Source organism: Amblyomma maculatum, chromosome 1 (assembly GCF_055883805.1).
Source record: "Amblyomma maculatum isolate TAMU_Amacu chromosome 1, ASM5588380v1, whole genome shotgun sequence".
Lineage (NCBI taxonomy): Eukaryota > Metazoa > Arthropoda > Arachnida > Ixodida > Ixodidae > Amblyomma > Amblyomma maculatum.
The window spans coordinates 454,298,332-454,311,425 of NC_139344.1; the positions used below are offsets into that span (position 1 = coordinate 454,298,332).

The following is a 13,094-nucleotide window of genomic DNA, read 5'->3' on the forward strand; positions in this document are numbered from 1 at the left end:
AGATATGCTGGTCAGTGCCAGTACTTCTTTATGAACAACAAAAAGTAACACGCTACTTACTGCAGCTTCCGTTGAGGCCAGCATTCTTTTAAAAACATTCTTTGCCATTTCTCATACTAGTGAGTTTTAAAGCTTGACGTGTGGCACAAAGATGTACACTTTGTGTTTCCAGCATTTTTTAAGTGACGGTCTCTCAAACAATATGAACCATACTCCACACTCTCACCTACTGAGACAGGCACACATACAGTCGAACCCGGATATATTGAACTCGAAGGGGACCGCGAAATAGTTTGATATATCGATAATTCAATATAAAGAATCTGGTTTAAGACACCGCTTGTGGTCGTGAAAAATGGTACCATATTTGTTGCATAATCAACCCATTTGCATAATTACCCACCCTCCACTTTTGATGCAGAGAATCTGAAAAAAAAAAAAAAAGTGTCATTCGGTGGCGTGTCCCCGCGTTCTGGCCGTCGCATCTACAGCTCATTTAATGGCAGCGCAGCAAGATGCTGCGCAGCAATAATGTCATGGCGTGTTTACCTTTTGGCTATGGTTTTGAAGTTAGCTCCTGCGGTGGTGGGGAGTGAACTTGGCAGAGTACCCTAGATGGATTGATTGCACAAGCATAGTTCGATTTATCACACCGTGCTTGGGACGGGCGTAATCCACCACCACAAAGTCATTCATGAAAGCCGCATATGCCGTTTGAAGCGAACAATGCTAAAAGCCAGTGTCATGATCGCAGCTGACAGCGTTCCTTCATTAATTCATAGATGAAAAAATGGTCAACTCTTGCAACCAAAAAAAGAAAATAAAAATCAGCCGCTTCTTAACGCCCGCAGCCGCCATAGTCTATGCTATGCCGCATGTTTAGCGTGACACAAGATGCGCATCACGCATCATTCGCCACGCAAAGAGGGTTCACAACACACACTGGAGCGAGCATCCGACATTCTGTCTGCCACAGGCTGAGCTGGCTTGTCTGCGTGTGCGTAGTGCATGCTGCTGCGAACGAAGGCTGGCAAAGAGAGAGAAAGGGGAAAAAGAAACAATGCTCTATCGCATTGTTTCCCCTCTCCGGACCACGGCTACATTGGCTGTGTTTGCTCCGTACCGGCCGTTACCAAACCGGTTCCCTCTCGTTCCTTCACACGCATGGCTTGCAGCTGGCACAGCGCTGCTCTAACCAGCTGTCGCCAAACTGTTCTGTCTCATTCTTCCGCACATGGCTTGAACACGTCATGCGGCAAACAGCCGAGGGTGATGCGATCATATTTAGCTGAGAGTAATGCGCACCTTCTAGTGCGTGGCGCAGAGTTTGATACTATACCAAACGAGCGTTGAAATTGTAGTTCGATATACAAAGCAGCTTTCCTATACTTTTACATGGGATTTTCAAGAAGAGTTCGATGAGTTCTGAGTTCGATATAACCAAAATTCGAATTATCCAGGTTCGATATATATCGAGACTGCAGTATGTTTGGCCAATAAAAAGACACAGCTGAGCAAAATCTCCAGGTGTAGTCAAGCAGGCTGACATTAGCTTCACACTGAAATAGTGAGCAAAGAAGTCGAGAGCAGGAATGTGAAATTGCAATGTGGCCTATTTATTCCTTTTTTTTTTTTTGTTTCCTAGTGCAATACACACATCTGAACAGCATCGTGCAAGGAGTCCCAGCGTGTGAAAACAAATACACAGCAGTAATACCATGTCACTTTTCTCGGGAGCATGTACAACCCTCAAAGAAGTGTCTCTTCGGACGGAGACAAGAAGAGACCTTAGTACAGACAGCTGGGACTTTTTAACAATCCTGCTGACACAGCGGATAACGTCTTCCTCAGAGCGGGAATCCGTGACTCTTTGTACAACAGTCTAGCAGGGAAGGGGGTTTAGGGAAGAAGGGAGCAAGCAGGACAAGGAAACGGAACACCAAGGGAAGGGGACGGCATCAGGAATGTCATAATTACATTTCTAGCAAAAGTAGCGAACAGTTTTTTTTTTTTTTTTTTCATCCAACCACGGCGACTTCTTGTCCAAGGCTCTAAACAGTGGCTATAGGAAGTGAGCAAGGAGCCTACGAAGGCTAGCAGTAAAGTTCACCATGGTACACCAAACAGTCTCTTTTTTGTCCTTCTTTATCGTCTCCTTTCCACAGTCACAAGCCAATGACTTGCTAGGTTGGGCAAGGCAGCGCAGGGAAGACTGCTCAAGTTAACAGGTTGGCCCATGGAAATAAAACGTAGGCGGAAAAAAACAAAATGTCGCCAACCCCAGCGGCAAAGAAAGTACGACAGGTGGAGCAAACGTCCCTGTTATGTTCCAGGTGGCAGGGAGACAGCCAGCCAACCTCCTTCCCCTTCTCTATCTCTGTACAGCAGCCTAGCGGGGAGGGAGGCTGGCAGCAAATAGTACAGGCGCGGTCCATGCAAAGGGTGATGGCGGCGGGGGGCACCCACTATGAGGAGGTGGCCTCTAGCATGACGGTGCCAGTCATCATCCGGGTGGTTCACTGCTGCTGACCGAGGGCGCTAGCACATGCACTTGGGTGGCTCGACTCCAGTTGTAGACCTGGCCGGGCAGGAACGGCTCGAGTTTAGCCGAGCCCTGTCCACTGCTGCCTTCAGAGCCTGTGCCAAAACAACATGAAATAGGCAGGCAGGATACATCAGGGTTTTACCTGAAGTATGTGTACAATTCAGAAGCTGAACCTACAAGGACGCATTTAGAGAGGAAGAGGAACAATCCCCGCCCCTTTGTAATTATGAGCTGAAAATGCCATGGAAAAGGTTTGTAAAAAAGTTGAATGAAAGCTCTGTACAAATGACCACCCCCCACCTCCAAACTGCCCCTTCCATTTGTTGCCTGTAAATCTGTTCAGAAGTTTGTTACAAAGAAGCCTCAGTGTGATAACCAAAGTGCTGTGAAAGACAGAAAGCAAGAAAAAAACATTTTGCATTCCCACTCATTAAAGAAGTGAAGGCACCAACTTGTTAGTCTGCAGATTACTTAAAATGGTGAGTATTGCTCCATGATGTGTGACACATGCTTCTGCTCCCCTCGCCTCTCCTTCAGAAATAAAAATTTTGAAACATTCGTACACATTTAGGTATTCAAACTTGTGCTGTAAGCAATTCATTATTGCTTTATTTACACTGAGTGGTTCTGGTTCCTGAGCATAGGCTGTGCTACGACATCGGGGCTGTGCTACGACATGTGCCAACACATTTTCTGCGCTGTAGATAGCTTCTCGCATTGAGCCAATGCCAGTGTTTTGCAGCTCTCTGTGTTGGTGGCTCATAGCAAAGGATGTGTCAGTTGACTGGCCCACTTTTAGGAAAAACTAGTGTAAAAAAGAAAGGTAAGAGAGAAAACGGAAAAACACAACGCTATCTTGCAACCCGGCAAGACAAGTTCAAAAGGCGTCGGATATTGGTCGGTACAGAGAGCGAGTCATCACATTCTCATAGCGAGACATCACAACCAGTGGCACGTTTATACTATCTGGACATAAATGTACCTCTTTTTATCACTAAACATTTCAGTTACGAGAGAGCATTGTGTTTGTCCGTCATTCTTGGTTTTCCTTGTTTTTTGCACTGGTTCTTCCTAAAATGAAGGCATCCCAACTAGCCCAGTTCACCGTGCTCACTGAGCCCCTTTCCGCACTACAAATGGATGATGACTCACCCTCTGTGCTGACCACTATCTATGGCCCCTTGCTCGCTCTGTCTGTTTGTACTTTCTTCTGCCACTTTTACAGCAGACAGTTTGTGTATTCGCTAAATGAATGCATGATAGAATAGCAGATGCCTGATGAAACTTGCATAACCGAAAATGCCTCTTAAATTAAACAATGCCGAAACAAGTAATTGATTTCCTATAATACCAGTGCCAAGTCATGCTCGACAACTGAAGCTCCATTTTGCACGCAGCACAGATAAACGAAGCCTAAACCAGAATCTTTGTCTATATCAATATCCAAAATCCAATCCAATCCACTGCACATCTGCACGCACTGACGCCATTTCGTGCTTTACACTATTTGTTCCTCAAAGTTGTTGGTTGCTTTTCACACGTGTGCCCTGTATACATGGACAAGTTAGAGTTTGCCCGTCAGATAAAAAGCCAGTAGTCAGATTCATATATATGATGCAGTTGGGTCAAGCTGGGTAAGTGGTGGAGCGAGTTAGGTTAACTCACCTGTAGGTGGTAGGTTAACTCACTTGCCCGCTTTTTAAGCGCCAGAACTGAGTTCGTGCTGACATCTAGTGTGGCAGGCCAGGATAACACTGCTTAGCCCGACACTTACTCAGCTCGCTCCCATACTGGGGTTCATGGGGGCCATAGCACTGAAATGCAGTTTCAAAGATTCTCAAGGATTAAAAGAAGATTGAGATGGCATTTCAACAGCGGCGCATTTACCTCATCAGGGACCAGTGGCCTCGAGAGTGTAGTTTGCCTATTGTTTAAGCATGCCTGAAGCTGAAACACTCCAAAATCAGGGCCTAAGCATAGAGATGTCACACTTCAGATGGTAATTGAAAATTTCAAATTCAGTGACGGCTGGTTAGGCTGTTTCAAGAAGTGCCAAGATCTTGTGTCCCGCATCATACTAGGTCAAAGTGGCACAGTAGATAAAGATGTCTGCACCGACTGGTAGCAGAAGCTCTAAGATGTACTCACTAATTATGATCGCAAATTATAAGAATAGGTCCTAATCACCAGACAAACTGTTTAAACTCCAGAATGGTGCGACCTCTCCACTGGAACATCATTTTAACACTCCTCTAGACCATGGACAGTAAATGACCATCAGGCCATGTTGTCAGGCATAGCGTGATCCATACGGCCGAGCGGACCAACCGGTGTGCTCACCAAGGCTCTTGGAGGGTGTCCCCGTGGTGGAAGCCGATGGTATGTAGCGCGACAGCCGCACAGTGGGCATGGGCAGGAAGCCCACCTGGAGGGGTTTCACCTCCAGCGTCACCGCGTGCTCACGCTGCTCAGGGCTCAGCTGCAGCACCCCTGCACACCACGTGCCGACACAGCAGACCAGTGAATGCCAATCAATGCCAGGGCATGACCTTCATGTGTAATATATACAGAGATACGTATACTAGTGATGTTCTGCAGCTAGTCACTGTTCTCAGTGCTCACTTGTCTTTTTCTGCCACCACCTGCTGCTACTCTCGCCCCCCAATCTCACCCACTCAATCCCCTACCTACCTGAACGCCAAATGCCTTAGCACTCACCACAGAGAAGACAGGGCTGGAGCATAGAGTCTTCAGAAAAATGTACAGAGCACCATGTTTGTTTTCTCTGCACCTCCTGACAAGGAAAGCATATAGCGGTCGCAACTTTAGCATGTGATTTGCTCATAGAAAGGGGTGGAAGCAGGCTTGAGCATTTTGAGAGCAGCAGTAAAGCCATTTTGAAGCAGCTTCGGAGCAATGAAACGAGAGTTTTGGAGCATGTTTTTAAGGCCAAACGCCTAGGGTAATTGCAGTTTTCTTTTTCTGAAATACAAAATCTCCAATCTGATTCCTTTTTATGCAAGTGCAATGCCTTTCCAACTTCGCACTTATCTCTAACAAGACAAACGGAAAAAGCATGTAAAGATATATAATGTAACACAGGGCAACCTTAGCAAAAACTTAGAACAGACTAGCAGCAAACATAACATTTGCTGGTTCACTTTATAACTGAACATATATCTGACCTAATGTGTTCACCTATCTTGACTTAGATTGAAATGTTGAGTATGTTGTGCATATATATATTTTATTTATTTAGAATACAGCTCAAAGAACCCAGGTATGGTGCATTACATGATCCTTTTTGATCCTATACTCGGGCTGATAAATTCCTGAGAACATGGATATTTCGTCTGCCAAAAAGGCGCCTTCAGACCACAATAACGTGCCTTGACAAGTTTGGCACCAGTGCCCCTCCCGTGCTTTCTGCCTACCGTGGGATCGCAGACGACTGCAGCATGACCTCGATTGTCTTGTCCGTTTGTAAATAGGGCAGAGGTCAGGAATGGAAGCAGATTTGAGCATTTTGGAGCAGCTTTGGGATATAGATAGATGGCACTGAAGGGTGGCCTTTCCATCCAACAGCCTTTTTACTTCACAGCTTCCTGCCAATCGTTCATCATTTCTTGCTTGAGCAATGCTGGGGCTCATTTTTAATATTTTGGCGATAGTCCCCGTATGCCTTTCCAACATTCTTGAGAAGCTTCCTAGTGATCGACAGCTTTGGCATACCAACCGGTAACGCTTAAAGTATGATTTTGTCCGCTGTAGGCCTGGCAAGCTTGCACAGACAAAGAGGCTCTATTGATGAAGTACCTGTTTGTTTTCACAGCAGAGCGATTAGAATAACTCGTGCGGTTTTTAAAGTTTCCTTCCTAACGGCTCACAGTAGTTTGTGCTACCTGCTTCGCTCGCTGATCTCGCTTCTCTCTCCACCAGCGATTCCAAAGGCTGAGAGGAGGTACTACGTTACATGCACAATGCATTTTTTTCCCAAGATTACCTCAAGTTGTTGGTGGCTCATGCTAAATTTACTTGCGAATAAATATTTATTATTCTCCATGCTTCCTTCCCTTAAAAAAAATTTAATTTGTATTAAGCTCAGTACAAGATGCGTTATATCTTTGCCACTGGTGTAATGGCACTATTCCCATGCTCCGATAAATTTGATGGCAGAACATGAAAACAACCAGTTTGGAGCAGTTTTGAAGCAATATTGCATTTTGGAGCAGGATGGAGCAGGAAAAGCAGTTTGGAGCAGAGTGGAGCAATTGGAACAGCGCTTCTACCCGTGGACTTTTCAATGTCTCGAGGTTGTCTTCTAGGAAGGTGCTGCTTGAATGAGGTTAAAAATGATTTCCTTTTTTTTTTTCATGTGTTGTAGTTTGTGACACCAGCTAAGTTGGTTGTGCCAACTATGCGGGACTTCACATCATCTCTGATAAAAACAGCCACAAACAGGGCACCACCAATACGACTGCTGCGTCTAGAACATTGGGCAACCGCAGCCACATAGAACTGTGGTGTGGAGAAGAGGAATGTGCTACTCTGAAAAACCTTCCAGTGATTGCTCAAGCAGGTTACATAGAATATGGCCAAAGCAATGAGGGTGAACAAAGTTCAAACAGTAGAGACTGCAATCGAATGAGCAAACAAGGAACTCATTTTGGAGACAGACTCCCTGTGGCCTTACAGCTTTACGCGGAAGGGTGTTCCTCTGGTGATGAATAATGAAATAGAACACTGACCTACAGTGCAGTTTGGTAGAATTTATTAAGTTGGCATTCTGAAAGAATTAGTAAGGATGGATTGCCTTTAATACCCAGATGCCTCACACGAGTCCTGCACTCAGCTTCGAGGTTCTGACCATCGTTCTAGACCTACAAGGCTGAGGTGAGGTAGGCACTTCAACCTGATCACGCACAAGGCCACATGACATCACTGCCAAGGTTAGCTCAGTGACTGAATGCAACCCACCCGCAGTGCGTCCCAGCACGGCCCAGGTGGAGGAGTCTGGCACAAGCTCGTACATGAGGGCAGACGGTGCCATCGCCTGCAGCTGGTTGATGTGCACGTGCAAGCTGCATGCACAGTCCGCACGGCAGAACTCGGCACCAGACTGCGGCTCCACCCGCACACGCACCGTATACAGCGTCTGGAGGGAGCAGGAACAACACAGTCACCATACGAACCAATGCCCAAGATTTGCTCATGGCAACAAGAAGCCTAACAGTCTAGTGACGGTGGCAGTGGTGATGATTAATACACCAGCCTTAGATTAATTGTGTCAGCAATTGCTCCGCCAGCATTTAACTGTCCAAAAGAGGCGTACCCTCCACCGAGGCCCGAGACAACCAGCACGCGCTGAAGACTTCCGCGAGTAGCCTGGCGGCTGCCAACAAATTTATTTTGCCTCAAATCTTCAGTGGGATGTGTGCTCTTGCCAATGGCGGAACAGCACTGGAGCCAATGCAAATGCTTGCAGGGAAAAAAATTAAAAATAACCCTTTCTAAAAGCCGCACCTTTGACTAGAAAATCAACGTTATAAAAGGAACAACAAACAAAAAAACAGAGAACGATGTTGTGCATGAGCTCCACATGTGCAAAATACAGGATGAGCTTGAACCGACCAGAAAATTTTCTCCCATGATCAGAAGTTCGTCCCAACAGTAGTTTCCTAAATGATAGATGAGCACACCTAGTGCTAAGTGCGTCCATGTGCATATCTTACTAGAAAGCAATCAATAAGCTATCCTTTTAGAGAGCTTCCGAAATGCAAGTGTGTTCTGCAAGTGAAGATGTATTTTTTGCCAATCTGTAACCCCCCTGCTATAACGCCTTCGGACAATGCGGGGTAACTCTTGAATAAAGAATAAAATAAAGAAATAAAGAGGATGATCGCAAATACTACAGCATTTGCTCCTCATGCATGAAGTGGGCAGAACACAAAGGGAATGAAACAAGCTCACATTATGCTACTTGAAAATGACATTGGTCTAGTTTGCTTTCTCACTGTATCCTGCAGTGGCTGCTATTAGAGCTCTTTTTTTTTCTGACTTGTTGCTTTCCCTCTCTCTCCGAACTTGCTGAAGATTTCTATGTGGGTCGTTTTGCCTCCTTTCCTTACCGCGTGCCTTCTGCAATAAAAGTGTTCCCACACACGAACAGGCACACAAAGCACTTTTACAAATGCCGCAAGCAACATATGCGGCTCCCAATATCTGGCCATCTCTGCGCAGAGGTAAGGGATCTCGTGACGCCGCGTCTGTAAAAAACGTGGCGCCATATTTTTTTTAAGCCTCAAGTCAACGAATGGCTCCCCATTGTGGATAAACACTTTTTTAACCTAGGAGGGAAATGCTTGGCACGTGATGCATGCAAGATGCTGACACATGACCACGTCAGATCTTTGCGCCAATGCAGGTGCAATGGCATCTCGCTGCTTCCACATCAGCAAGCAAGCTTCATCACAAAGGCACCCACTTCCACAAGGTGGCTTTTCTTTGCAAAGGTGCATGCCAGTCATCTTGTGGAGGTGTGCTTTCTTGTATTTATAAGCATTTTATATCCTTTTTTTTTCTTTCGTTTGTTCCATGTGATTGCCCCGTGAGTGTCACTGTGTGGAATTGCTGTGGTTTTTGGTCGCAGCAAAAGTTCGTTCCGAGTGAAGCAAATATGAAAAAGTTCGTCTTAAACGGATTTCTTTTTTTTTATATATTCAGTCCTATGGGAAATCAACTAAATGATCTGGCATTATTCACCTTATTTCAGAATCTTCGTTAACCGTGACCATCTTAATGGGAGTCTACTGAATAGTGCATTAACCAAGTAAACCAAGGCATGATGTAATGTCTACACATTGCAGCAGCTGTCTGGAAATGACTAGCTACTGTGCGAACCAGTTCATTTCTAGGTTACCGAAGAACACATGAAGCCACTTTACGGAAGATACGGCACGGCTGATAAGGAACCACTCTGCTGATGCCGGCCTCTTGAGATTACTTAGCATGATGGCTTAGGAGGTACTGAATATGTGTGGATAGGTTTAGTTACCATACCTAGTGCTGGGATAACAACATGAGTTCTTTTGCAAAATCATAGCTGCACTGTGATACTTTTCACTCATATGCAGGTTAAGATCTTATTAGCTACAGTACCAACTCTTTTTTTTTTTTTTTTTCTTGTCAAATTTACTGCAAGGCAATGTTTGATGCTGGGTGCTGGGGGAAAACCACCTTTCTGATATTGTTCAAGTCTAAGACAACAGTACTGTGATAACTGAACCTATCGTCTCGGCCCAACAGTATCCAAGTGAAACATGAAGTGTCCACCTCCCAGAATTTCCGTGGCAGATGAAATGCCGCCGGTAAGTGTTGAGGGATTGTATGCTCTGTCGAAGTGAGAGAGCACACAACGGGCAGGAGGATTCTGTGTGTGCAGTGGGGGCACCTGGTATTCATCGATGCGGAAGGTGTGTCCGTAGCTGCTCTCCACGCGGTCCTCCCCACGGCCGTGCACGTAGAGCACTGAGAAGGACAGGCGCAGCGGCTGGCCTTGGGCATTGAGCAGTTCCCACAGGAAGCAGGCTGTCTGCTCAGGGCTCACCCTCTGCAAGGCACAACACAGATGGTCACACACTCTTCTCTGGGCATCATGCAAGCAACAGGGAGTAGACAACACCAGAGACGAATGTAGAGAAGAGGGGAGGGGGCTTCAACTTCAAACTTGTTCTTTTTAGTCAGTATAGAGGGTTATCAATTCGATTCAAGCAAGTTTTGCGTTATATCCAAGTTCTTTGTTATATCCAAGAGTTTCACCTTCCGTTTCTCCTCTACAAGAGGAAAAGAAAGAATTCCGTCTTTCCATTTTGTGCTACCTCAGAACCATGGTGCTGCCTTTGTTTTGGAGGCATGCGTCTTACTGCTAAAGAAATAAAAAGCTAGACAATCAATGCAATTCATGCGGTGCTGTATGCATTAAAATGTATTAAGGTCTGCCTGTTGCTTGATCTCCTGTAACAGCTTCAGCTGCTAAGTGACCCGTCACCATGTGTTCATGGTATCGGGAAGCTTCTGTAGTTGTCCGGGTGGGGGCTGATGGATCCTTCTGCAAGTTGGATGGAGGCCTTCGTGGTAACGTAGTTAATGGGCAGACGCTTGTAGGAGGAAGATGTATCCATGGATCCATGGATCCGGGGGGTGCCCACAAGGTGGAGACAATGAAGTCCATGTGCAACAGTCTTTGTAGTGATGGGCATTCTGATGTCAATGCGTTAAAAACATACTGAACCCAAATTTTTTCGGCGAAAAAGAAATATGCAGTTCAAATGAAACTCAAACACCAGCACAATTTCCCTTTCCAAAAGCGGGCGAAAAAAACTCCATCCTTGGAAACTATATGATGACTTGCCGTGCCCCAACTCTTTCTGAAGTCAACAATGGAAGCACACCGAAGCATTGGCAGGGCCAAAATTGTTATTCCTGCCTAATACTACCTACATACAGCACTACAAAGGTTGGTAAGACAGCATACAGGAACAGCTGTCTTTCCAGCATTAGGATACTGTCGATATGCAGAACAGTGAAGCACAGTTTGAGTGTTTGGGACATTACAGTGCCTAGCCTCATGGAACCCTACAAGGCCAATTATTCAAAACCACCAGGACAGCTCTAAAGGGTGCAGCTGCTCGTTGCTGGTGTACACTACTACAGGTATGCACCTGCACTGGCCTGAAGAAGCACGGTTCTCTTTAGCATTTTTCATAAGCCAAGAACTCCAGCGCACACATACATCTACAGTAGAGAGCTGGCCAAAATGCAATGGTGGGAAGGTTGACACATGACGACAACACGGTCAGTTCATCAGCTTATATATTCCAAAAATGAGGGCCTTGACTTCCTCCATCAGAAAACTAAACTCCACGAATTGAGAAAAAAAAAAAAATACAGTTGAGTTGCTTTGGGATATTCAACCCCACAAACCAAAGCAGCCCAGCCATAAAACTATGCGCCCCGCAGCATCACTGCAAATTTCCAGCAGAGTGAATAGAGCTCCAGATGTAAAAAAAAATAAAAGAATTCAGGTGAAAATGGGCCTAGTACTGTAAACTCAAACTGCAGGTCAATTGCTCAGATTGCCTATGTTAGAAGCTCATTTTCCCAGACTAGCCAATGGTAAAATAAGGGTGAACTCACAATAACCTGAGGAGAGCACTGTTGCATTGGAATTTTAACCTATAAGACCATTAACAATGTAGCTTGCCAATCACTCAAGGTAGTGAGAAGAGCCATGCAGGTATGAAAGGTGTGATGTCACATTGCCCCCGATCTTTATTTGCGCTTGGCTGATGACCTTGTGACTGCACTGCTGCATACCTGTTGCTTTCAACTGCATTCATGCTGCAATGCCCCCCCCCCCCCCCCCCCCCTTTTCCTTTCTCCCGGAAACTACACTATTTACTCTGATTCTAAACACCCCCTTTTTCACAATTACAATCGCAATGGGGAAAGTGAAGGGGGAGAGGGGGTGCTTATAGTATTCAAGAAATCTAAATTACCCCCTCCTCGCCCCCTTGTTTTTGCGGCGATATTTCGTTGAGGGAAGCGCCAGAAATAGCACTTTGTTTGGCAAACAAACTTTCCAAACATCTTCACACATGTGATGCCTGCGAAATCTGCCCAGCTCCTCCGAATGACCACCGATTCCAGGCTCATGCAACAACATGCTGATAAGAGTTATCGGTGTCGCTTTCAGTCGGCTTTTAGCGTTTTGTGCTGCCGGTTGTCGTGTAGTTTCAGAAAGCAGCAACACAAGAAGTAGACATTGCGCCATGGACACCGCGCCACATCGAGGATCCGCCAGCCCCAGCTCGACAACTGAGTGAACAAGTATGCCAGCAGGCTTTTCTAAGCATTCTCCCTCGCGAAAAGGGGGTGCATAGCATTGCGAAAATATGGTATATAACAATGTGCACATTGTCAACATCCCCTTTTGGCTGGCCAGTGCAGAACAATGATTTGTAATCGGCATCAAGATCCTTTAGGACGAGTGGGGAGTGAGAGTTGGAGCGCTTATCTGGAGTCAACTCATACGCGGTGGTATTGGGTACTACATCAATCGCTGCAACAGCCTTGCCACGACACTGACCAGAAGTTGTGAGCTGGAGTGGAGCGGCTTGAGGTATACGGGCTCGTTGTCCAGTGCCAGCAGAGTGGCATTCCCCACCGTGAAGGGCTGTGACGTCAGGCCCTGCAGGGTCACCTGCACATACTTCCTGCAACACACGCACCCTGAGAACACTGCAATGTGACAGCCGAGCACAGCACAGTCCCCGAACGGTGTAAGGGATACATGTGAGCAGTGGGCTAAGAAAAAGCAGGAGCAAGTTGAATTGGCACAATAAGGGCAAAAAGGCTTTCAAAAAGACACGGTGAGCTCAGTATGCCTGTATTTTTGTGTCCTTGCCTTTCTGAGTGCTTCTTTTACTTTCTTCATACCTCAAAGAACTCTGGTGGCCTTTCGTCAGAACAGCGATGCTGCTCTGTGGGG

At 46.0% G+C, this 13,094-nt stretch overlaps 1 protein-coding gene across 2 annotated transcripts in view; it reads right to left on the bottom strand.

Annotated features, from left to right (window-relative positions):
- Window positions 1-1,593: 1,593 nt before the first annotated feature.
- The window catches only part of SIDL (SIDL trafficking protein particle complex subunit 10), a 95,714-nt gene continuing 84,213 nt past the window's right edge, over window positions 1,594-13,094 (bottom strand). For both annotated transcript variants that reach the window (XM_084603024.1, XM_084603023.1), the window contains exons 19-23: window positions 12,693-12,819; window positions 9,996-10,154; window positions 7,523-7,700; window positions 4,886-5,035; window positions 1,594-2,637 (exon numbers count right to left, since the gene is read on the bottom strand). In XM_084603024.1, the coding sequence (XP_084459150.1) occupies window positions 2,504-2,637; window positions 4,886-5,035; window positions 7,523-7,700; window positions 9,996-10,154; window positions 12,693-12,819 (748 nt within the window). In that variant the 3' untranslated portion in view covers window positions 1,594-2,503. The remainder of the gene's footprint in view (window positions 2,638-4,885; window positions 5,036-7,522; window positions 7,701-9,995; window positions 10,155-12,692; window positions 12,820-13,094) is intronic.